This window comes from Syzygium oleosum, unplaced genomic scaffold (assembly GCF_021117445.2).
Source record: "Syzygium oleosum isolate NSW1041296 unplaced genomic scaffold, Sole_v2.1 Sole_v2.14, whole genome shotgun sequence".
NCBI lineage: Eukaryota > Viridiplantae > Streptophyta > Magnoliopsida > Myrtales > Myrtaceae > Syzygium > Syzygium oleosum.
This window is the reverse complement of record NW_026607498.1, coordinates 5,486,164-5,509,529: the sequence shown is the minus strand read 5'-3', so window position 1 is coordinate 5,509,529 and position 23,366 is coordinate 5,486,164. Positions and strand designations below refer to the sequence as shown.

The following is a 23,366-nucleotide window of genomic DNA, read 5'->3' as shown; positions in this document are numbered from 1 at the left end:
TGTGTTTGATAACCGCAACTACTGATAATTAATACTTTCAGTTCATGCAAGGCATATGTCATAATTCAATTAAGCGATGAAAATAGAAAACTCAAATACTTAACGAGATTAAGCTTGTTTGATAACCTTCATTATTATCAACTTAAAAGACTCAATTAAGTCAATACTTTACTTAATATGGTAAGTAAGGGAGGGTTTACTTAATTCTTTAAATAGAAAAAATAATTGATGGCTAATAGAATCTTGCCAAATATATTGCTTAAACCTACTAATAATGATCATTGTCTTATGATTTGTGAGAAATTAATAATATTCAACTATTAATTTTAGTTGTCATACAACTTTTTATTGTCATTTACATTCTTAATATTATCCACACTGAAATCAGTACTTAAGTTTCCACTTCTTTTATAACCTTAATCAGCATTGGCTTAAAAGATTCAATTAAGTCCAAAATTTATTTAGTATGGTAAATAAGGGTGGGGCAACTTAATTCATTCAACAGAAAAAATAATTGATGGCAAGTAGAAGGTTGCCAATTATATCGTTTAGCCTTCCAATAATGATTGTTGTTCTGTATAACAGTTTACAGCATATCTTCATGAGAAGACGGTGCTCGCAGGGAAGCTTAGTCAACAGAAGAGCAGGTCTAGAGGGGTATCAAACAAGGAATGTACTCGAAATTCACAGCCGGGTTGCTCCTTGAAAGAACGACAAAATTCAAGGACCAATTTGAAATGACCAAAAGACGAGGGTGTACGGCTCAAACTGTAAGACAACCAAATCTTTTGCAAGCAAACTTGTCACATAGGATGTATCACAGCAGATGGAGGTGAGTTTGAAATCTGTAATTCTTGCCATCTATCTATGCGCTCCTTTCTTTTGGCTGCGGTATAAACAAGGTAACAAACGAGGAAGGCCTACTTAGAAGTCTAAAACTAATCAGCCAACAAGACTGAAAGGGCTGATGATGGCCCTGTCTTAAGCAGGCTTGTTTTCAAATTTATATTCAAGGAGGGAATCCGACAGCATGGTCACTTACAATCCCATCGTTGTGATTCCATCTACTGCACAGTTGATAGAATGATCACACCAGATTTCCACATTTTCTTGCAGAAACAAAGTAGTAACAATCTGCAATCTCCTAATGGTGAGTGCCTGATCAATAGGAAGGGCCGATTAAAATGAAGTTGATTTTGAGAGCTGGTGCTACTGTTTAGTGATGCCTCCACAGTGATTCAGATTGAGGATTTCAGATTAGTTATCCCCTTCAGATCTTTATATATGGTGATGCCCTTGGATTAACTCAATCTGAGATATTGTCCGTTTTGACCTGTCCCATATCAAGCGTCACTTGTTTATTCTTTGGCGTATAGGCGGGCACTTCCCCAAAAAGTCACCCTTCTAGTAATGCTCTCATCTCACCACACTTAACATTGAAGTTCCAATTCTGAGCGTCAAAAAGCACCTCTTTTGAGTCGATTCCAGTTTCACATATATATGCCAAAAACGCTCTACCCGGTTCGCAATCCGGTTAATTCCTACCCCTTTCACCATTTTAGAAACTTGTCAAGAGCCGATCCTTGCTCGGGCCCTCTAGCCCCAACACTCACTCCCCGCCTTCGTCGGACTTGGTCATTACGTATAATAGACAGCTTTTACCACCTCTTGTTATCTGAATCGACCTCACATGACACGTCGGTGACAAGTTCTTAAACTTATCCAGAAGGGTGCCAGCAACTGAATATTAAAAAGGTATCTGTTGATGACCCACTATTGCTAAAGCTAATGTCACCAGTGATTGACACAAAATAGTTTGCGATTCGTTTTTGCTAGATATTAAATTGAGTGAAGTACGGTGATTGACAACATTAGTAGAACATCAAATATGTAAATCACATTTATAATTTCCCAAGGCACGTTAATTACAGTTCACCTCGTTTATATAGCAAATGCGTGGACACATGCTCTAGACGTAACGAGAGCCCTTGTCCTACTTAGACTTGGTCTACTTCTCACCTGGCTGGACAGGGCTAGAAATCTACTTTATCAGATACTAGAGCCTAGATTGCTTGAAGGAAGGAAGACGAATTAAAAACTCTGTATCAGTGCCACTGAATGATGTTTCTATTAGGATGAAGCCATGGAAGAATCAAAGCACAGCACAACGAAAATTTAAAGTACATGACCTCAGTTGCTTGTCTAGTGATGGTAGGCGAACTAATCTCCACTTTTTCATGTATAGTATTTCAGCAATACATCACTTGATCTTCTTACGCCTGCATGACAACAATAACACCAACAAGAAGTAGCACAGAAATTTCTAGGTGAATACCGATAACTTCTTTTTGCCTGAGCTTCTAAGGAGGTGACAGTTCAAAGTCTTGTCCCGCTATAAAGTTCTGTATGAAGTTAAGTTGCTTCATTACCATAAACCACCGGCTGATTCTTTTATTTGACGAAGTAAGCATTAGAAAGCTTTAACACAATGGTATTCTGAAACAGAGCAGTTTAGCTGCAAATTTTCGGTGACTTTCACTAGAAACAATTATCTGAAATCAATTGCCGGCCGATAGCCACTCAGGAAAGTGTAACTCTTGTTAACATTAGTATGAAAATATATTCAGTACTTGCAATGAACTTGCCTAGTAAACAAGAACTTTGACCACTCAGTAAATAGTCACTCTCAGTAACATTAGTATTAAAATATATTCGGTACTTGCCGTAAACTTGCCTGATAACAGGAATCTTAACCATTCAGGAAAAGTCACTCTCATTAACATTAGTATAAAAGTATATTCAGCACTTGCAGTGAACTTGCCGAGTAAACAAAAAATTTTATTAGAACCATATCGGAAGTTTCCAAGATATAAAACATGAGTGGGCTGGAAATCAATTGAGTTTCCTATCATTTCCTTTGAAAAGTTAAACAACAATCTTAATAAAAAATTCACAGAATTAGGTACATTTATACACAAGCCAAGCAAATTAAGTTGCGTCCAATCATACTAAAAGATATCAATAATGGTCATTTTTAGCTTACTCAAGACAGAGAGTAAGGTTTTTTAATTTGTTAAGCGGGTGTGCATCATGACCAAACAGCCATAAACTGATGGATGACTAGACATCAGAAGCTTGACCATTTCCACACCAAACCCCCAGCCTGTGGAAGCACTATGTTAGAGGATACCAGCTAGTGTATTCTCCAGAACTTCGATATCTGCAAAATAGAGCATGGCAGATATTGCAGTAAACTACCTACTTGACAAGCTGAAGGACTTTCTAGAGAATGGGGTTCAATTCTTGAGAGGTGCCGAGGAAGAAGTTAATTTAGTGAAGAGACAATTGGAGTATATGAGGGCATTCCTGAGGGTTGCAGATTCCCTGGAAGAGAGTGATGAGGAAGTCAAAGTTTGGGTGAAGCAGCTGAGAGAAATCGCATATGACACTGAAGACGCTCTTGATGAGTTCAAACTTCTCCTGGCGCATGATCATGAAATTGGTTTTCCTGGTCTTCTCTCCAAGATGTCCTGCTGCATCAAGAACATGAAAGGTCGATACCGAATTGCTTCGGAGATGAAATCCATCAACTCCAGAATCAAAAGCATATATGATGGACCCTGGAGAATCCGAGACAAATTAAATGAAGTTGAACATCGCTATGGCTCCAGTGAGCCAGACGACACATGGCAGGACCAGCGAGGGAATGCCCTTCTTTTGGACAAAGCTGAGCTCGTGGGCATCAAAGAACCGACAAAAAAGCTGATAGGCTGGCTGATTGAGGGTGCTTCCCTGCGGAGAGTAATCTCGGTCGTGGGGATGGGAGGACTGGGGAAAACTACATTAGTGAAGCAAGTTTACGAAGATCCAGAAGTGAAGAAACATTTCATGGTACGTGCTTGGATAACTCTTTCTCAATCTCCAAATATAGAAGAGATCCTCCGAGGCATGTTTCAACAAATTATGAGGGAGACCGAAGAACTAGTTGCTCCTCTAGAGGACAACAAGGACAGGTTATGCCAGAAGATGATTATCAAGGACTTGCTACAAAAAGCAAGGTACCTGATTGTTGTAGATGATGCGTGGCGCATAAATGAATGGGATTCAATCAAACACGCATTGCCTAACAACCCCTGTGGCAGCCGAATAATCATCACATCCAGGAATTCTGATTTAGCACATACCTCATGCGGGGAATTCAGGGGTATGGTTTACAAGATGGAGCCACTGCCAGCTGATGAGTCATGGAAGCTTTTCTGTGCAAAGACATTTCAGGGGAACTCCTGCCCTCCTCATCTAGAGGAGACCTGTAGGCTTATTCTGAGAAAGTGTGAGGGATTGCCACTTGCTATTGTGGCCATCAGCGGTGTTTTGGTTTCAAAAGACACAAGAAAAAAGGATGAATGGGATCTGGTTCGTCGAAGTCTTCGTACTGAAATAGATTGCAATGACAAATTCAGAACCTTGAAGAGAGTCCTTTCACTTAGTTTTGATGACCTGCCATACTACTTGAAGTCCTGTTTCCTGCACTTGAGCGTATTTCCCAGGGGTTACCCCATTAGCTGTGGGAAATTAATTCGATTATGGATTGCAGAAGGATTGGTAGACAAGAAAGAAGGCATGACAGTAGAAGAAGCAGCCCAGGGCTACCTATATGAGCTCCTGAACAGAAGCCTGATAGTGGTGGCTGTTAAAACAACCATTGGAAGGATCAAGTATTGCCGTATCCATGATTTTCTGCTGGATATTATTACTTCAAAGTCGAGCCACCAAGGCTTTGCAGAAACAGCCATAGAAAAATATCATATATGGCCAGATAAAGTTCGTCGCCTATCTATACAGAACAGCCTGCAAGCTATGCAACATAAGAGGTCATTGTCTCAACTACGATCTTTATACATGTTTGGGGTAGAGAGATCATCCATGGATGCTGTTCTAGGTAGTGAAATGAGACTGCTCACTGTTCTGGACTTGGGAACTGCTTCTTTGACAAGGTTCCCAGCTCAAGTTGCTGAGTGGTGTTACCTGAGATATCTAAGTTTCAGGTACAGCAAGGTGAGAACTGTTCCAAATTCCATAGGGAAGCTTCAAAACCTAGAGACCCTAGACCTTAAACACACATATGTCACAGAATTGCCAGTTGTGATCTTGAAGCTCCAACAACTTCGCCATCTCCTCGTATATCGTTATGGAAACACAGCCAACTCAAGGTTTCAGCATGGCTTCAAGTCCCCAGAAGGAATAGGGGCTTTACAGTCCCTGCAAAAGCTCTGCCACATAGAAGCAGGTAACGAGAGAAACAGCAGCTTAATGAGAGAGCTTGGAAAGTTGACACAATTGATTAGGTTAGGCATCGTGAAGTTGAGAAAGGAAGATGCAAGGGAACTGTGCTCGACAATTGGAAAGTTAACCAAGCTTCAAGCATTATCTGTAGCTTCAGCGGATGAAGATGAGATTATTGATCTACAACAGCTCTCTTCTCCACCTCCATTTCTCCAGAGAATCTACTTGAAAGGACGTCTGGAGGCATTACCATGTTGGATATCATCTCTTGATAGCCTACTGGTATTGCACCTACGCTACAGTCAGCTGAAGGATAATCCACTGTCGTCTATTGGGAATTTGCCTAATCTTGTACATCTCGAGTTGGTTCAGGTTTATGAAGGAACCAAGCTGCGTTTCAAAGCCAACGACTTTATGAAGCTACGGTTTCTGGGCCTTAGTTCTTCTGACAAACTCAAATGCATGGAAGTGGAGAAGGGATCAATGCCTTGTCTCGAGGAGTTGTTTATTGAGAGTTGTAAGCTATTGGAGAAACTTCCATCCGGTATTGAGCACCTGGAAAAGCTGAAAGTGCTGAAGTTTATTGACATGCCTGATGAGTTTGTGAAGAAACTTATGCGAGATGGACAAGACGATTTTTACCTGAAAGTGGCCCATGTTCCAGAAGTATATTACGGTTACCGGAGAGATGGGGGATGGGACTTCGTGCTCACCAAGGCATTTGTGTGAGGAGCGTTGAATTTGCTCCATGCTTGAAATGACTGGCTGAGCCTAGGATGCGGTATAATATTTCTCACAAGGACTGCATAATGGATATCGTTATGCAAACATAGGCTACCCATGGTGTAAGTATGGCTTCAAGTCCCCAGAAGGTATAGGGGCTCTATAGTCCCGGCAAAATCTCTGCTTCATAGAAGCAGATGACAGAAGAAACAGCAGCTTAATGAGAGAGCTAGGAAAGTTGGCACAATTGATTAGGTTAGGCATCGTGAAGTTGAGAAAAGAAGATGCAAGAGAGCTGTGCTCGTCCAATGAAAAGCTAAACAAGCTTCAATCATTATCTGTAACTTCAGTCAATGAATGTGAGATTATTGATCTTCAACCCCTCTCTTCTCCTCCTCCATTTCTCCAGAGAATCTACTTGACAGGATGTCTGGAGGCATTACCACGTTGGATATCATCTCTTGATAGCCTAATGGTATTGAAGCTGAGATGTAGTCAGCTAAAAAATAATCCATTGTCGTTTGTGGGGAATTTGCCTAATCTTGTGCATCTCGAGTTGGTTCAGGCTTATGAAGGAATCAAGTTGCATTTCAATGCCAATGACTTTCTGAAGCTACGGATTCTGGGCCTTGTTTCTTTTGACAAACTCAAATGCGTGGAAATGGAGAAGGGATCAATGCCTTGTCTTGAGGTGTTAATTATTGGGAATTGTAAGCAAATGAAGAAGCTTCCATCTGGTATTGAGCACCTTGGAAAGCTGAAAGTGCTGAAGTTTATCGACATGCCTGATGGGTTAGTGAAGAAACTTATGCGAGATGGACAGGACGATGATTACCTGAAAGTGGCACATGTTCCGAAAGTATATTATGGTTACCGGACAGATGGGAGATGGGATGTCGTCATGCTCACAAAGGCATTTGAATGAGGAGCGTTAAATATTCTCCATGCTCGAAATGAGCGGCTGAGCCTAGAATGCAGTATAACACTTCTCACAAGGTACGAGTGATTGAATGATTGAAATTCTAGAAAATAGTTGTTCTTTTGTGATGAAAGTTTAAACGCATGGTCTAAGTTTACTATGGGGTCTGTTTCCGTAGCTGTTTCGCATTATCCTGCATCCCTTTTCCTCATAGAAGAGAAGGGTCAGGTGGGATGGTGTATAATCAGCTTTGAACTTCTTGGAGTGAATGCAGATTTAAGATGGAATTCTGCTATTATGAGAAACTAATTACATGTTTGTCACCACTTTGTGTGATTATTTGAATATTTCTTTTGCGGGCTTGGCTTGGCTCAAATGGAACGTGTCTGGTCGTTACAATCTTACTTATGAGTCACTCAAGAAGACCTTTTTCATCCGATGCGAGAACTGAGGCGTTGCAGTTAGAGTCACTTTCGTCAGTCAAATAGTCTCGGCATTGCTCTTCTCATGAACGACATCCTCAGTCGGCAAAGAAAAAGAAAGATGCACACCTCAGCCCATCTTCACTGTGTTGGTCTCAAACAAATGCCAACCCTCCTGGAGTTCACTGAATTTCACCTAGTGTAGAGACTTTGAAATGGTTTTTGCTGCCTTGACCATGACAAGTCTCTCACGGTGGTATTAGTTGTATGCCATCCCTATGCCAGGAATTTTAGCATACGAGACTTCTGGAGGTCCTAGGTCTTGTTTCTCTCGAACTTACATGCTTCTTCCATAATGTGCTAGAAAATCCTCTCTCTCTCTCTCTTCTCTCGGGACAGCAATTTTAAGTGAAAAAACAACTTCAACTGCGGATGGAATGATCCAGGATTTTTGCACTCAAAAGGAACTTGAGGCGGGCAGTGACAACCGATAGTTAGCACCGATTAGGAGGAGGATCCTTATTGAATCAGCAAGGAGTGAAATGAAACGTACCAATATCAACTTCCTTGGCCAGACAAATATCGATTCATCATTAGTGTGGAATCTCGATAGACAGGAAAAACTCTTCCATCAAAAAATCGCATTCATTTCGTATACATTTTTGCGACATCTTCAACAGCATGCTGTCATTTCCAAACTATTGGGCGGACGCATCCACAACAGGACTGGTGTCCACAATATAAAAATGCTGAGAAGTTGCTGTGTCAGTGTGAAAGAATGGCACAAAAGCTTCTCGCTAAGGCTCCCGTCCTTTTTGCTGAGTAGTTTTATGTTGAAAATGCTGTCGACGAGATCATATCAACTAGCCATTCTAGGAGACCAGAATACATGTAGTTGAAAAAAAAATCAATGAAGTCGGTCATGAAAATGTCAGCCTGAACAATCAGTGTCACATACAAAATCATTCTTATTGATGGCAAAACTTCCCGGCATGCCAAAAAATGTGCTCCTTTTTATTGTTGGGGATAATTACATTTCCGACAGCTTTTATAGTAGCCAAATTACATAAACCGATCAGCCACACCCTTCGGAGCATATGAACAAAAGCTGGAATCTTGAACCGACCAAAATCCTACGTTTTCACTTCAGCAGTTTCATGGTATAATCCTCTCAGCACCAAAATTGTCCACCTTGATTATGCGCCACTTAATTGTGCCAATGCTCCCCACCTAATGCATCCAACATCCCAAAAAGGTAAACAGGGGCCCTTGCTTGCTCGGTTTTTCAGCTGGCTCCAATAAATGCTAACACTCGGTTATATGAGGGCTCTCATGATACATGATCGCCTAGCTAAGCATAAACTCTTCGTTTAAATGCTCTTCCAATTCAATGACCACGGATTCCCTCATCTGCTTATGCATGCTGTCTAGCTGCGTAATCCTAATATATCTTTGGGACATCCAGTTTGCTACGTTAATGGTCAAGCTAGCCATATCTCTACTGTTTGTCGACATCTGTAAGCTAGCAGCAGAATACGCAGGGTTGGACACAAGCCGGTTGAGTACTATCAAAGCTTCCTGCATCAGTAAGCCAGTTGTTCTAGATGAGGCTAAGCAACATAAGGAAGTTTGCAGGGGTTTGAATATTGTAACGACCTGGTCCGATAAGAGTGGGGAGTGGTTGCTAGGGGCCGCGGCCAGAGAGTCTGGACAAAGAACTGCTCTTGGCAGGCTTCTAGAATGGCGAAGGGGCAGGAATGAACCAAACTGTGCACCGAATAGGGGAAGAGTTATTCTGAGATATATGTGAAAAACTAGAATTAACTTACAGAGGCGCCTTTTGATGTAATAATAAGCTTAGCTTTGGAACTCCAAAGTTAAGCGAGCCTAGGCTAAAGCAATACCAAGATGGGGTGACCTCCTAAGAAAGTGCATGCCTGTATGCCAAAGGACAAAACTCAGTATAGGACGGATTAAAGCGGACAATACCTCGAGTGAGTTAATCCAGAGATGTTACAAACATCGAGTGTCCTACTTTTCCCGTCCACCTAATGTTTGATAAAATGCCAAGCAATAGACAGATAAGAAGGTACGAAACGGAAGAAGTTGCAAATACACAAGGTATGCGTGACTCAAAACATGTGTCTTTGAATTTTTATTTTTTTTTACTGTTATTATTTTTTCGAGTATAGCCACATTGGCCGGTTTATATTAAATTGATGCCATGTTTTTTTAACCACACAATCGCCAACTGGCAATCAAGTAAACAATTTTTAACCAATGTGACACTCAGTGGATTGAAAAATATTATGGCACCTAAATAAGCGCAGTACGAAAATTATGACACTAGTAGTGTGCTTCTCTCTTTATATGCATTGACTTAATTGAGTCAATTAAATCAAAAATTCACTCAATATGATGAATAAGGGAGGGGTTACTTAATTCAATAAATAGAAAAACTAATCGATGACAAGTAGAATCTTCGATCTTGCCAAATATATTTCTAAAACCTAGCGGTGATTATCATCATCTTATGTTTTGTATGAGTTTAATAATATTCAACTATTAACTTCTAATAATCATCAAACAACTCTTTATTGTTATTTTCAACACTACCAACACTTAACATTCGGTACTTAACTTACAATATATTAATAACCTTATTTATCGTTGACTTAAAAGAACCAATAAATCCAGAATTTTCATAACATGGTAAATGAGGTAGGAATTACTTAGTTCATTCAACAGAAAAAATAATTGATGGCAAGTAGAAACTTGCCAAATATATTGTTCAACCTTCCAATAATGGTTCTTGTTAGGAATTATGACAAGATGGTGCGTGAAGCAGGGAAGCCAGTCAATAGAAGAGCAGCCTAGTCCTTCTATCTATGTGCTCCTTTCTTTTTGTTGCTGTATAAGCAAGGTAACAAACCAGGAAGGCCTGCTCAAAAGCCTAGACTAATCAGCCAACAAGACTGAAAGGGCCGATGATGGCGGTGTCTTAAGCAAGCACTTCTTTTCAATTTCATATTCAAAGAATGAATTCGACAGCATTTTCACATACAATCCCATCACTGTGATTCTATCCACTATACAATTCATAGAATGATCACATAGGATTTCCACCTTTTCTTGCAGAAACAAAATAGTAACAATCTGCAATCTCCTAATGGTAAGTGCCTGACAAATAGGAAGGACCAATTAAAATGAAATTGATTTGCGAGCTGGTGCTGCTGTGTAGTGACGCCTCCACAGTGATTCAGATTGAGGATTTCAGGTGCTAACAAGTAAGTCATTCCCTTCAGATCTTTATATATAACTGAGCTCATTGGAGGAGCTTTTACCGCCTCTCTTCATCCTTATCGACCCCACATGAAACACTGTCGACAATTTCTTAAACTTATCCAGAAGGGTGTCATCAATTTAATAGTTATCAAGGTATCCGTCGATGCCCCTGTATTTCTGAAGCTACTGTCACTAGCGATGGAACACAAAATGGTTTCGTTGTCGTCCAACGATTTTTAAGTATACTATAAACAAAAACTCATTTTTGCAAGATATTAAATTGAGTGAAATACAGTGATTTACGACATTAGAAAGACACTAAATATGTAAATCGCATTCAAAATTTTCGGAGGCATATTAATTACTGTTCACCTCATTTATATAGCAAATGCGTGGACACATGCCGTAGACAAAACAAGGGACCTTGTCCTCCTTAGACTTGGTATATTTCTCACTTGGCTGGGAAGGGCAAGAAATCTACTTTATTAGAGACTAGAGCCAAAGGTAGACATATAAAATCCCCATATTAGTGTCGCTGAATGATGCTTCTATTAGCATGAAGCCATGGAAGAATCACTGAAGAGCACAATGAAAATTGTTAGGTACATTACCTCAGTTGCTTGTCTAGTCATAGTAGGTGAAACTAATCTCCACTTTCTCAGCAATACTGGACGTTACTAGTATCTCAAGAATGAGTTACTAGATCTTCTTACGCCTTCACGACAACACTAACTCCAACAAGAAGCTGCACAGAAATTGCAAGGTGAATACCAATAACTTCTTTTTGCCTGAGCTTCTGAGGAGGAGACAGTTCAAAATCCTGGTCCGCTATGAAGTTCTGTATGAAGTTAAGTTGCTTCATTACCATAAACCCTCGACCGATTCGTTTACTCGATGAAGCAAGCTTTAGAAAGCTTTTAAAACAATGGTATTCTGAAACAGAATAGTTGACTGCATATGTTCAGCAACTTTCACCGGAAATAATCATCTGAAATTAATAGCCAGCCGATGCCAATAGCCATTAAGGAAAATGTCTCTCTCTTTAACATTAATATGAAAATATATTCAGTACTTGCAGTGAACTTGCCTAGTAAACAAGAATTTTGATTAGAACCATATCAGAAGTTTCCGAGATATAAAACAAGAGTGTATTGGAAATTAGTTAAGTTTCCTATCATGTCATCTGAAAAGTTAAACGACAATTTAATAATAAAAAATCCACAGAATTAGGTATGTTAATAAACAAATCAATAGCATGCAATCATACTAAAACATATCAATAATGTCATTTTCAACTTAGTCTAGACAAAGAGTGTAAGGTTTTTAAATTTGTTAAGCAGGTGTGCATCATGACCAAACAGCCATAAACTGATGGATGACTAGACATCAGAAGCTTGACTATTTCCACACCAAACCCCAGCCTGTGGAAGCACTATGTTAAAGGATACCAGCTAGTGCATTCTCCAGAACATCGATATATGCAAAATAGAACATGGCAGAAATTGCAGTAAACTGCCTACTTGGCAAGCTCAAGGATCTTCTAGAGAATGGGGTTCTAATGAGTGGTGCCAAGGAAGAAGTTACTCTGATGGAGAGACAATTGGAGTACATAAGGGCATTCCTGAGGATTGCAGATTCCCTGGAAGAGAGTGATGAGGAAGTCAAAGTTTGGGTGAAGCAGCTTAGAGAAATCGCATATGACACTGAAGACGCTCTTGATGAGTTTAAACTTCTCCTGGCGCATGATCATGAAATTAGTTTTTCCGGTCTTCTATCCAAGATGTCCTGTTGTATCAAGAACATGAAAGGTCGATACCGAATTGCTTCGGAGATGAAATCCATCAACTCCAGAATCAAAAACATATATGATGGACACTGGAGAATCCGAGAAAAATTAAATAAAGTCGAACATCGCTATGGCTCCAGTAAGCCAGACAACACATGGCAGGACCAGCTAGGGAATGCCCTTCTTTTAGACAAAGCTGAGCTCGTGGGCATCAGTGAACCGACAAAACAGCTGGTCGGCTGGCTGATTGAGGGCTCTTCCACACGGGAAGTAATCTCAGTCGTGGGGATGGGAGGACTGGGGAAAACTACGTTAGTCAAGCAAGTTTATGAAGATCCAGAAGTGAAGAAACATTTCATGATACGTGCTTGGATAACTCTTTCTCAATCTCCAAATATAGAAGAGGTCCTCCAAGGCATGGTTCGACAAATTATGAGGGAGACCCAATCACCAGTTCCTCCTCTACAGGACAACATGGATAGATTATGCCAGAAGATTATTATCAAAGACTTGCTACAAAAAGCAAGGTACCTGATTGTTCTAGATGATGTGTGGCAGATAAATGAATGGGATGTGATCGAACATGCATTGCCTAATAACAACTGTGGCAGCCGGATAATTATCACATCCAGAAATTCTGTTTTAGCACATACCTCATGCGGGAAATTCAGAGGGATGGTTTACAGGATGGAGCCACAGCCGCCTGAACAGTCATGGAAACTTTTCTGCACATAACACATCTCAGGGGAACTCCTGCCCTCCTCATCTAGAGGAGACCTGTAGGCTTATTCTAAGAAAGTGAAAGGAATTGCCACTTGCTATCGTGGCCATCAGTGGTGTTCTGGTTTCAAAAGACACAAGAAAAAAGGATGAACGGGATCTGGTTCGTCGAAGTCTTCGTACTGAAATAGATTGCAACGACAAACTCAGAACCTTGAAGAGAGTCCTTTCACTTGGTTTTGATGACCTGCCATATTACTTGAAGTCCTGTTTCCTGCACTTGAGCGTATTTCCCAGGGGTTACCCCATTAGCTGTGGGAGATTAATTCGATTATGGATCACAGAAGGATTTGTAGACAAGAAAGAAGGCATGACAGTAGAAGCAGCAGCCCAGGGCTACCTATACGAGCTCCTAAACAGAAGCCTGATAGAGGTGGCTGTTAAAACAAGCGATGGAAGGATCCAGTATTGCTGTGTCCATGATTTTCTGCCGGATATTATTACTTCAAAGTCGAGTAACCAAGGCTTTGCAGAATCAGCAATAGAAAAACATGATAAATGGCCGGATAAAGTTCGTCGCCTATCAATACAGAACAGCCTGCAAGCTACGCAACAGAAAAGGTCATTGTCTCAACTACGTTCTTTATACATGTTTGAGGTAGAGAGATCTTCTGTGGATGCTGTTCTAGGTAGTGAAATGAGACTGCTCACTGTTCTGGACTTGCAAACAGCTTCTTTGACAAGGTTCCCAGCTCAAGTTGCTGAGTGGTGCTACCTGAGATATCTAAGTTTCAGGTACAGCAAGGTGAGAACTGTTCCATATTCCATAGGGAACCTTCAAAACCTAGAAACCCTAGACCTTAAACACACATATGTCACAGAATTTCCAGTTGTGATCTTGAAGCTCCAACGACTTCGCCATCTACTCGTATATCGTTACGCAAACATAACCTACTCATGGTTTAAGTATGGCTTCAAGTTCCCAGAAGGAATAGGGGCTCTACAGTCCTGCAAAAGCTCTGCTACATAGAAGCAGGTAACGAGAGAAACAGCAGCTTAATGAGAGAACTTGGTAAGTAAAAACAATTGAATAGGTTAGGCATCATGAAGTTAAGAAAAGAAGATGCAAGGGAACTGTGCTCGTCCATTGAAAAGTTAACCAAGCTTCAAGCAATATCTGTAACTTCAGTGGATGAAAATGAGATTATTGATCTACAAAGCCTCTCTTCTCCATAGAATCTACTTGGCAGGACATCTTGAGGCATTACCACGTTGGATATCATCTCTTGATAGACTAATGGTATTGCACCTGAGACATAGTCAGCTAAAGGATAATCCACTGTCCTCTCTCAGGAATTTGCCTAATCTTGTGCATCTCACCTTGCGTCAGGCTTATGAAGGAACCAAGCTGTGTTTCAAAGCCAACGACTTTATGAAGCTACGGTTTCTGGCCCTTGATCCTTTTGACAAACTTGAATGCGTGGAAGTGGAGAAGGGATCAATGCCTTGTCTTGCAGAGTTTATTATTGAGAGTTGTAAGCTAATGGAGAAGCTTCCATCCGGTATTGAGCACCTGGAAAAGCTGAAAGTGCTGAAGTTTATTGACATGCCTGATGAGTTAGTGAAGAAACTTAGGCGAGATGGACAAGATGATGATTACCCGAAAGTGGCACATGTCCCAGAAGTATATTATGGTTACCAGAAAGAGGGGAGATGAGATGTCGTGCTCACCAAGGCATTTGTATGAGGAGCATTGGATTTCCTCCATGCTCAAAATGAGTGGCTGAGCCTAGAATGCAGTATAATACTTCTCACTAGATATGAGTGATTAAATGACTGTAATCCTAGAAAATAGTTGTTACTTTGTGATAAAAGTTTACACGCATAGTCTAAGGTTACTATGGGTCTGTAAATGGCATTTAGCATCTGGTAAGCATTTATGCACGACGGCCCTTTTCCTCAGATAAGAGAATGGTCAAGCGGGATAGTGTGTATTCAGCTTTGAGCTTGTTGGGGGTATATGCAGATCTAAGATGAAATTCTGGTATTATGAGAAACCAATTACATGTTTGTCACCACCTCTTATGATTACTTTTGCATGCCTGGCCCAAATGGAACGTGTCAGGTCGCTGTAGTCTTACTTATGAATCACTCAAGAAGACCTCTTCCATCCGATGAGGCACTTTGGGGGTAGCAATAAGAGTCGCATTCGTCCATCGAGCAGTCTCAACATTGCTCTTCTCATGAATGGCGTCCTCAGTTAGCTAAGGAAAAGAAACACTGGTTTAACTCTTTTTGCTCTTCTACAAGTCGGTGAAGACACTCTTTCCCATGTTTTCCTTATTCAGCCCGTCTTCAAAGTGTTGGTTTCAAACAAATGCCAACCCTCCTGGAGTTCTCCACGGAATTTCACTTCGGGTAGAGACTTCAAAATGGTTTTTGCCGCCTTGACCATGACAAGTCTCTCACGGTTGTATTAGTCGTATACCGTTCCCATGCCAGGAATTTTAGCGTGAGACTTCTGATGAAGGTCTTGATTTCCCTCGAACTTACATTCTTTTTCCATAGTGTTACAAAACTCTCTCTCCCCCCCCCCCCCCCCCCCCACCCAACGAACAGTAATTTTAAGTAAAAGTTGAACTTCAATCCTGAATCAAATCTTCCAGGATTTTGCACTCAAAAGGAACTTGAGGCAGGCAGTGCCAACTGAAAATAACTAGCACCGATTAGGAGGAGAATCCATAAAGAATCGGCAAGGAACGAAACGAAAGAGACCACAATCAACTTGGCCATACAAATATCCATTCACATAAGAGCGGAATCTTGATGGAGAAGAAAGGATCTTCCATCAAAAAATTGCGTTCATTTCTATATATTTTGCAACGTCTTCAATAGCATGCATGCTGGCGGACGTAATCCACAACCGGACCGGTCTCAACAAAATAAAGACATTCAGTCAGGCACTATCCTGGATCGGTGTGAAAGAACAACGGAAAAGCTTCTCGCTATGGCTCCCGTCCGTTTCGCTGAGTAGTTTTATGTTGAAAATGCTGTCGACGAGATCATATCAACTAGCTACTCTAGGAGACCAGAATACGTGTAGTTTGTACTGCATGCAGCAGGACTTGTCGCCTTTCCCCGAAAGTTTGTGCAATAAAATATTTATATTAAATTAATGCCATGTTTTTTTTACCACACAAATTGCCAAGTCGCAATCAAGTGAACAATTTTAGACCAATGTGACACTCAATTGATCGAAAAATGTTATGACACCCAAGTGAGAGTCATATAAAAGTTATGACATTGGTGGTGTACTTTTCTCTTTATAAGCATTGACTTGATTTGATTCAATTAAGTCAAAAATTCACTTAATATGATAAATAAGGGAGAGGTTACTTAATTCAATAAATAGAAAAACTAATCGATGACAAGTAGAATCTTCGATCTTGCCAAATATATTTCTAAAACCTACCAGTGATTATCATCGTCTTATGTTTTGTATGAGCTTAATAATATTCAACTACTAATTTCTAATAATCATCAAACAACTCTTTATTGTTATTTTCAACACTACAGCACTTAAAATTCGGTACTTAAATTTTCAATATTTTAATAACCTTATTTATCGTTGACTTAAAAGATCCAATTAAATCCAGAATTTTCATAATATGGTAAATAAGGTAGGGAATTACTTAATTCATCCAACAGAAAAAATAATTGATGGCAAGTAGAAACTTGCCAAATATGTATGTTCAACCTTCCAATAATGGTCCCTGTTAGGAATTACGACAAGATGGTGCGAGAAGCAGTGAAGCCTAGTTAATAGAAGAGCAGCCTAGTCCTTCTATCTATGTGCTCCTTTCTTTTTGTTGCTGTATAAACAAGGTAACAAAAAACCAGGAAGGCCTGCTTAAAAGCCTAGACTAATCAGCCAACAAGACTGAAAGGACCGATAAGGGCCGTGTCTTAAGCAAGCACATTTTCAATTTCATATGCAAGGAAGATTTTCGACGGCATGTTCACTTACAATCCCATCACTGTGATTCTATCCACTACACAATTCATAGAATGATCACACAGGATTTCCACCTTTTTCTTGCAGAAACAAAGTAGTAACAATCTGCAATCTCCTAGTGGTAAGTGCCTCATAAATTAGAGACTAGAGCCAAGATGTCACTGAATGATGCTTCTATTAGCAAGAAGCCATGGAAGAATCAAAGAAGAGCACAATGAAAATTATAAGTACATGACCTCAGTTGCTTGTCTAGTCATAGAAGGTGAAACTAGATCTTCTTATGCCTTCATGACAACACTAATGTTTTCCGGCATGATTGATTCAATTCTCACCCAAAGAGCTTCACAATATATATCATGAAGAGGAAAGGGAAGAGGTTTGTCCAGCACCTTTTTCCGATCAAGAAGGCGCCGGAGCGCTCTCCTCTCGTATCTTTCTTTTAATGAAAATTGAAAAAGCCTTTGAAATTAAAGATGAATCGAAGTAGTAACTTTTAAATACTTTTTTTATTGGCAGTTTTATCTCTTTCAGAAGATTTAGATTGGTATCTTCATCAATAGAAAAATGCTCCTTAATGACTTAATTGAAAAGAATGAAGAAAGTAGTTAAGATGGGTTGAAAACTTCAGGGTAGATCCGTTCAAGAGGTCACAGTTTAGGATTTTTCATGGGTTTATGTTTGAAAGTGATGAAGCACATAGCTTGAAAACAATTTAATTTCTGCTTTGAGTAACGTGTACGTCCCAGGCAGCCATGGAAGTAGGAGAGATTAGCTTGAATTTGTTGATTATGATGATCCAATTTCCGTGGTGCTTGGAATGGTCAAAAGTCTAAACGTTGCCATGACCCATCAAGCTAATTTTCAAAGATCACCCAGGATCTAATTTGAATAGAGACAGACTTGGAACATTTCACCCTTTGAAATTCTCGCAGGGGTTTCGATGGGGAGTGCTCCTGCTTTTCCTCACAAGTATGTCCACCAAGTGTTTGATATAATGCCGAGCAGGAGACAGAAAAGAAGGCACAAAACGGACGACATTGCAAATACACGCAAAGGTATGAGTGACTCAGAACATGCGTCTTGGAATTGTTTTCTTGTTTCGGGTAAGGTGTGTTCATTCAGTAGATTGGTGCTGGTAAAAGTAGCCTTTTCATCCTCATGGGATCCAAATCAACTCCACCTAAGTGACGGTGACGAATTCGTGAATACTCAATGTTTCTTAAAGGGCTATTGGTGCGACCCTGTTTTTAAAGTTTCGTGTCGTTAGTGATTGACGATGCAGTGTGACAATTTGCTTATATTTTAGTAGCTCAGTGGTAATTAATGTCCTTTTTCATTTTTTGATATGTTGTTGTCCCACTCAGTCTTGGTCCAGTTCTCTCGACTATACAAGGGCAACAGCTTTCTTGAAGACTAACGTCAAAGTATTTATAACGAAGTTTGATAGAGAATTCTCTTATTAGCCTATTCAATGATGATCCAATCTGGTAAGCGCAGAAAAATTGAAAAGAGAACTATCAAAATTTCAAGTATGTGACCTCAATTGCTTATTTAGAACTGTTTTAGATGACTTTCGCCCCAATTTCCCAGCAAGAAGTTTTTGGACTTTTCGATAATGTCATCTAGTAAAGACCTTGGATTTCCTGTCAATCAACCAAAACGATTAATCAGTTGATCTTGTATTTTTTTGGGCAAAAAAATGGAAGTTGATTTTGTACTTTCCAGCAAAATGCTCATGGCGTTGGAAACTGTTGAACGGAAGAAATTGTGTGGAGACTTGTAGATAAAAGTGGTATCGCAAATTGTAGATGCATATAGTGGTTGAGGAACTGGCTTGGTGCCGAGATGGGACGGTGGAGATGGGGTAGCTTGTACAAGCTTGGGAGTTGTTCAGGTCACAGGTTGTGCTGTTCCTGTTTCCACCAGGTTTAGAGAAAGTATCATTCAGGTTGAGGCCCTGAGAAGGTGATTGTTGTGAAGTCTTGACCATCAATTTTTAACATATGAAATGACCTTAAATTGTTCATCAGCTCAAACCTAACTCTGTCCGAAACTTTTACCTAGAAATGCAAGCTTGAGAAAGCCTACAATGCATCAGTATGCCGACCTCAAACAGCGATAGCCCGCAAAATAAATTCAATAAACTTGACTAGAAAGCCAATTCAATTGTCATTCATGGAAATGCTAAAATGATATACACCAGTAACATCATAAAAAAATTTCTTCAAAACTTGCAGGGGGCCGCCTAATCAGTGATTTTTCTGGTTCGAACTAGGTCAATTGTTTCCATAATAAAAAATGGAACTGCAAATCAAGTTATCTGACAAGTTCTGTGTTACTTAATTAAAAAGATTGAAACATTTAATAATTTTTCGCATTAAGAGGTACTTCTACAAAAAGGAAAGGAAATAACAATTACAGTGATTGAGAAAAGGACTAAGAAATATATTTTGCTCAATTTTATAGAAGATATGGACCACCAGGAAAGAGATACAAAATGTAAAATTCAGCATGGACATCATATGCTTCACCATTTCCACATTGGACTCCCCAACTTTTGGGGCCACTATGTAAAGAATACTGGCAGAGTTATAATCCACAACTTCTGCACATGCACAATTAGAGCATGGCAGAAGCTGCCGTAAACTTCCGTATTGACAAGCTCAAAAATTTTCCGGAGAATGAAGTGCAATTCTTCAGAGGTGCTGAGGAAGAAGTTAGCTCAGTGAGAGGACAGTTGGAGTGCGTAGGGGCATTCCTGAGGGTCGCAGATTCCTTGGAAGAGAGCGATGAGGAAGTCAAAGTATGGGTAAAGCAGCTCAGAGAGATTGCATGTGACACTAAAGATGCTCTCAACGTGCAACACCCCGGGTCTACACTGTGTAATATTGTCCGATTTGAGCCCACTGACCCTCACGGCTTTAAAACACATTACACAGAATAGGCCACCCAGGCCTTATAAGCAATCCTAGGACTCCCCCCCTAGGCGATGTGGGACAAGACACATGCCCCCCTTGCCATCCTAGAAGCATGCCGGGAGCCGCTCCTTGTCCAGGTCCTTTTGGCCCCGACGACCACTCCCACTCTCGTCGGACCGAGTCGTTACATTCTCCCCTCCTTCGAGCACAGCGTCATCACTGTGGCCCCACACGCGGTCAGGAGTCGGCTCTGATACCACCTGTAACACCCCGGGTCTACACTATGTAATATTGTCCGCTTTGGGCCCACTGACCCTCACGGCTTTAAAACGCGTTAGGCAGAATAGGCCACCCAGGCCTTATAAGCAATTCCAGGACTCCCCCCTAGGCGACGTGGGACAAGAGACATGCCACCCCTTGCCATCCTAGAAGCATGCCGGAAGCCGCTCCTTGTCTAGGTCCTTTTGGCCCCGGCGACCACTCCCCGCCCTCGTCGGACCGGGTCGTTACACAACGAGTTCAAAATTCTCTTGGCGCATGATCATGGGATTGGGTTTGCTGGTCTTCTCTGTAGGATGTCTTGCTGTGTGAAGAACATGAAAGCTCGATGTCGAACCATTTCTGAGATACAGAACATTGACTCCAGAATCAAAAGCATATGTGATGGGCACCAGAAGCTGCGCTACAAGTTTTGTAAAGCTGAACATGGCCCGCGCTCCAAGTACTCTAACAACACATGGCATGAACACCTAGGTAATGCCCTTCTTTTAGATAAAACTGAGCTTGTGGGCATCGAAGAACCGAAGATGCAGCTGGATGGATGGTTGTTTCAGGGCACTTCTAGGCGGGGAGTAATCTCAGTTGTTGGGATGGGAGGATTGGGCAAAACCACACTGGTAAAGCAAGTTTATGAAGATCCAGAGGTGAAAAAACATTTCATGACATGTGCTTGGGTCACCCTCTCTGGCTCTCCGAATGTAGGAGGGCTCCTCCAGGACATGCTTTGGCAAATTATGAGAGTGATTAGAAAACCGATTCCTTCTGGTGCAGACACCACGGATATCTACTGGCTGAAGATGATAATCAAGGACTTGCTATGGAGAATGAGGTTTCTGGTTGTTCTAGATGACATATGGGAATAGATGAATGGGATGCTGTAAAACACTCTGCCAAATAACAAGTGCGGCAGCCGAATAATCGTCACAACCAGAAATGCTGATCTAACACATACCTCCTGCCGAGAATTCAAGGGAAAGGTTTACAGGATGGAGCCTCTGCCAGTAGAACAGTCATGGAAGCTTTTCTGCACGAAGACATTTCAGGGGAGTTCATGCCCTTCCCATCTGAAGGAAACCTGCAAGTTAATTTTAAGAAAGTATGAACGACTGCCACTTGCTATAGTGGCTATCAGTGGTGTTTTGGCTACAAAAGACAAGCACAGAATAGATGAATGGGAATTGGTTTGTTGCAGTCTTCGTACTGAGATTGACTGCAATGACAAACTCAAAAATTTGAAGAGAATTCTTTCCCTTAGCTTTAATGATCTGCCATACTACCTGAAAGCCTGCTTCTTGCACTTAAGTTTATTTCCCGAGGGTCACCCCATTAAGTGTAGGAGACTGATTCGGTTATGGGTCGCTGAAGGATTTGTTGAAAAGAAAGAAGGAAAGACCCTCGAAGAAGTTGCCAAGGACTACTCCGTGGAGCTGTTGAACAGAAGCCTGATAGAGGTGGCTTCTAAACAAAGTGATGGAAGGGTCAAGTATTGCCGCATCCGTGATTTTCTGCGGGACATTATCACTTCAAAGTCGACTGATCAGGGGTTTGCAGTAATAGCTAAAGAAGAAAATTGTGAGTGGCCAGACAAAGTCCATCGCCTTTCAACACAGAACACCCTGCAATCTCTGCAACAGAACTGGTCCTTGTCTCAACTTCGCTCTTTATATATCTTTGGGATAGATGGATCAATTGTGAATAAAATTCTAGCTAGTGATATAAAACTGCTGAATGTTTTGGATATGCAAGCGGCTCCTTTAACAAGGTTCCCTGCTCAAGTTTCTGATTGGTGTTATCTGAGATATCGAAGTTTCAGGTTCACTGAGGTGAGTACAATTCCAAGTTCTATTGGGAAGCTTCAAAACTTGGAGACTCTAGACCTTAAACACACCAGCGTCACCGAATTGCCAGTTGAGATCTTGAAACTGCAACGACTTGGCATCTCCTCGTTTATCGCTACAAGAACATATCCTATTCATCCTTCAAATTCGGTTTTAAGGCCCTTAGGGGAATAAGGGCTTTGCAATCCCTTCAAAAGCACTGCTATATAGAGGCAGATGAGGAAAGTAGCGGCAGTGTGATGAGAGAGCTTGGAATGTTGACACAACTGGATAGATTGGCCATTCTGAAATTTGGAAAAGAAGATGGAAGGGATTTGTGCTTGTCAATCTCCAAACTAACCAGGCTTCGAGCAATATCCGTAGCTTCTGTTGATGATGATGAGATTATTGATCTGCAACACCTCTCTAGTCCACCTCCATTCCTTCAGAGAATCTACTTGAGAGGACGGTTGGGGGCATTACCACAGTGGCTACCGTCTCTCAGTAGCCTGATGAAATTGCCCCTGAGGTGCAGTCGCCTAAAGGACGACCCTCTCGTGTCTCTCCAAAATCTGCACAATCTTGTTCATCTCGAGTTGCTTCAGGTTTACGAAGGAAGCTCGTTGTGCTTTAAAACAAAAGCCTTTAAAAAGCTGAGGTCTCTGGGTCTTGATCATTTCGATGAACTCAGGTGTGTAGAAGTGGAGAAGGGAGCAATGCGTTTTCTTGAGAAGCTTATCATTCAGCGTTGCGAGTTACTAAAGAAGCTTCCATCAGGTATTGAACGCCTGACAAGGCTGAAAGTGCTGGAGATTTTCGATATGCCAGATGAGCTTGTCAAGAAGCTTGTGCAAGGTGGACAAGATGATGACTATCAGAAAGTTGCGCATGTTCCAGAAATATATTATGGCTACTGGAGAGATGAGGGTTGGGACGTCCAGTTAATCGAGAGATCAGTGCAGAGGGATGTTGCTACCGCCCAAGGCACTAGCATGAGGAGCAACGAGTTCCCACCATGTTGGAAGGGAATGTACTATATAAGTGAATAACTGTGAGCCTGCCAAGTGTTTGTGACTGATGGATGACTTGTAATTGTGAATGTGTTGTGAGGTAGCTGTGATTTCGAGTCTGTCTGTAATAAGGGATTGAGTTGCATCTCTCAATGCTTTATAAATAGAGCTCGTATGTAATGCTTTAGT

General features: G+C 41.0%; 1 protein-coding gene and 2 pseudogenes across 1 annotated transcript; all 3 read left to right on the top strand.

The window, feature by feature from the left end:
* Positions 1–3,176: 3,176 nt before the first annotated feature.
* Positions 3,177–6,071, top strand: LOC115667239 (disease resistance protein RPM1-like). Its single transcript, XM_030588849.2, has one exon. The coding sequence runs from the start codon at positions 3,235–3,237 to the stop codon at positions 6,010–6,012; it is 2,778 nt and encodes a 925-aa protein (XP_030444709.2). The 5' UTR covers positions 3,177–3,234; the 3' UTR covers positions 6,013–6,071.
* Positions 6,072–12,124: 6,053 nt separating this feature from the next.
* LOC115665566 (disease resistance protein RPM1-like) lies at positions 12,125–14,917 on the top strand (annotated as a pseudogene).
* A 2,783-nt stretch (positions 14,918–17,700) lies between these two features.
* On the top strand, positions 17,701–23,366 carry LOC130139866 (disease resistance protein RPM1-like; annotated as a pseudogene).

What these genes read in the sequence shown, in the direction of transcription:
- LOC115667239 (XM_030588849.2), top strand. Translation starts at nt 3,235, where the DNA reads ATGGCAGATATTGCAGTAAACTACCTACTTGACAAGCTGAAGGACTTT.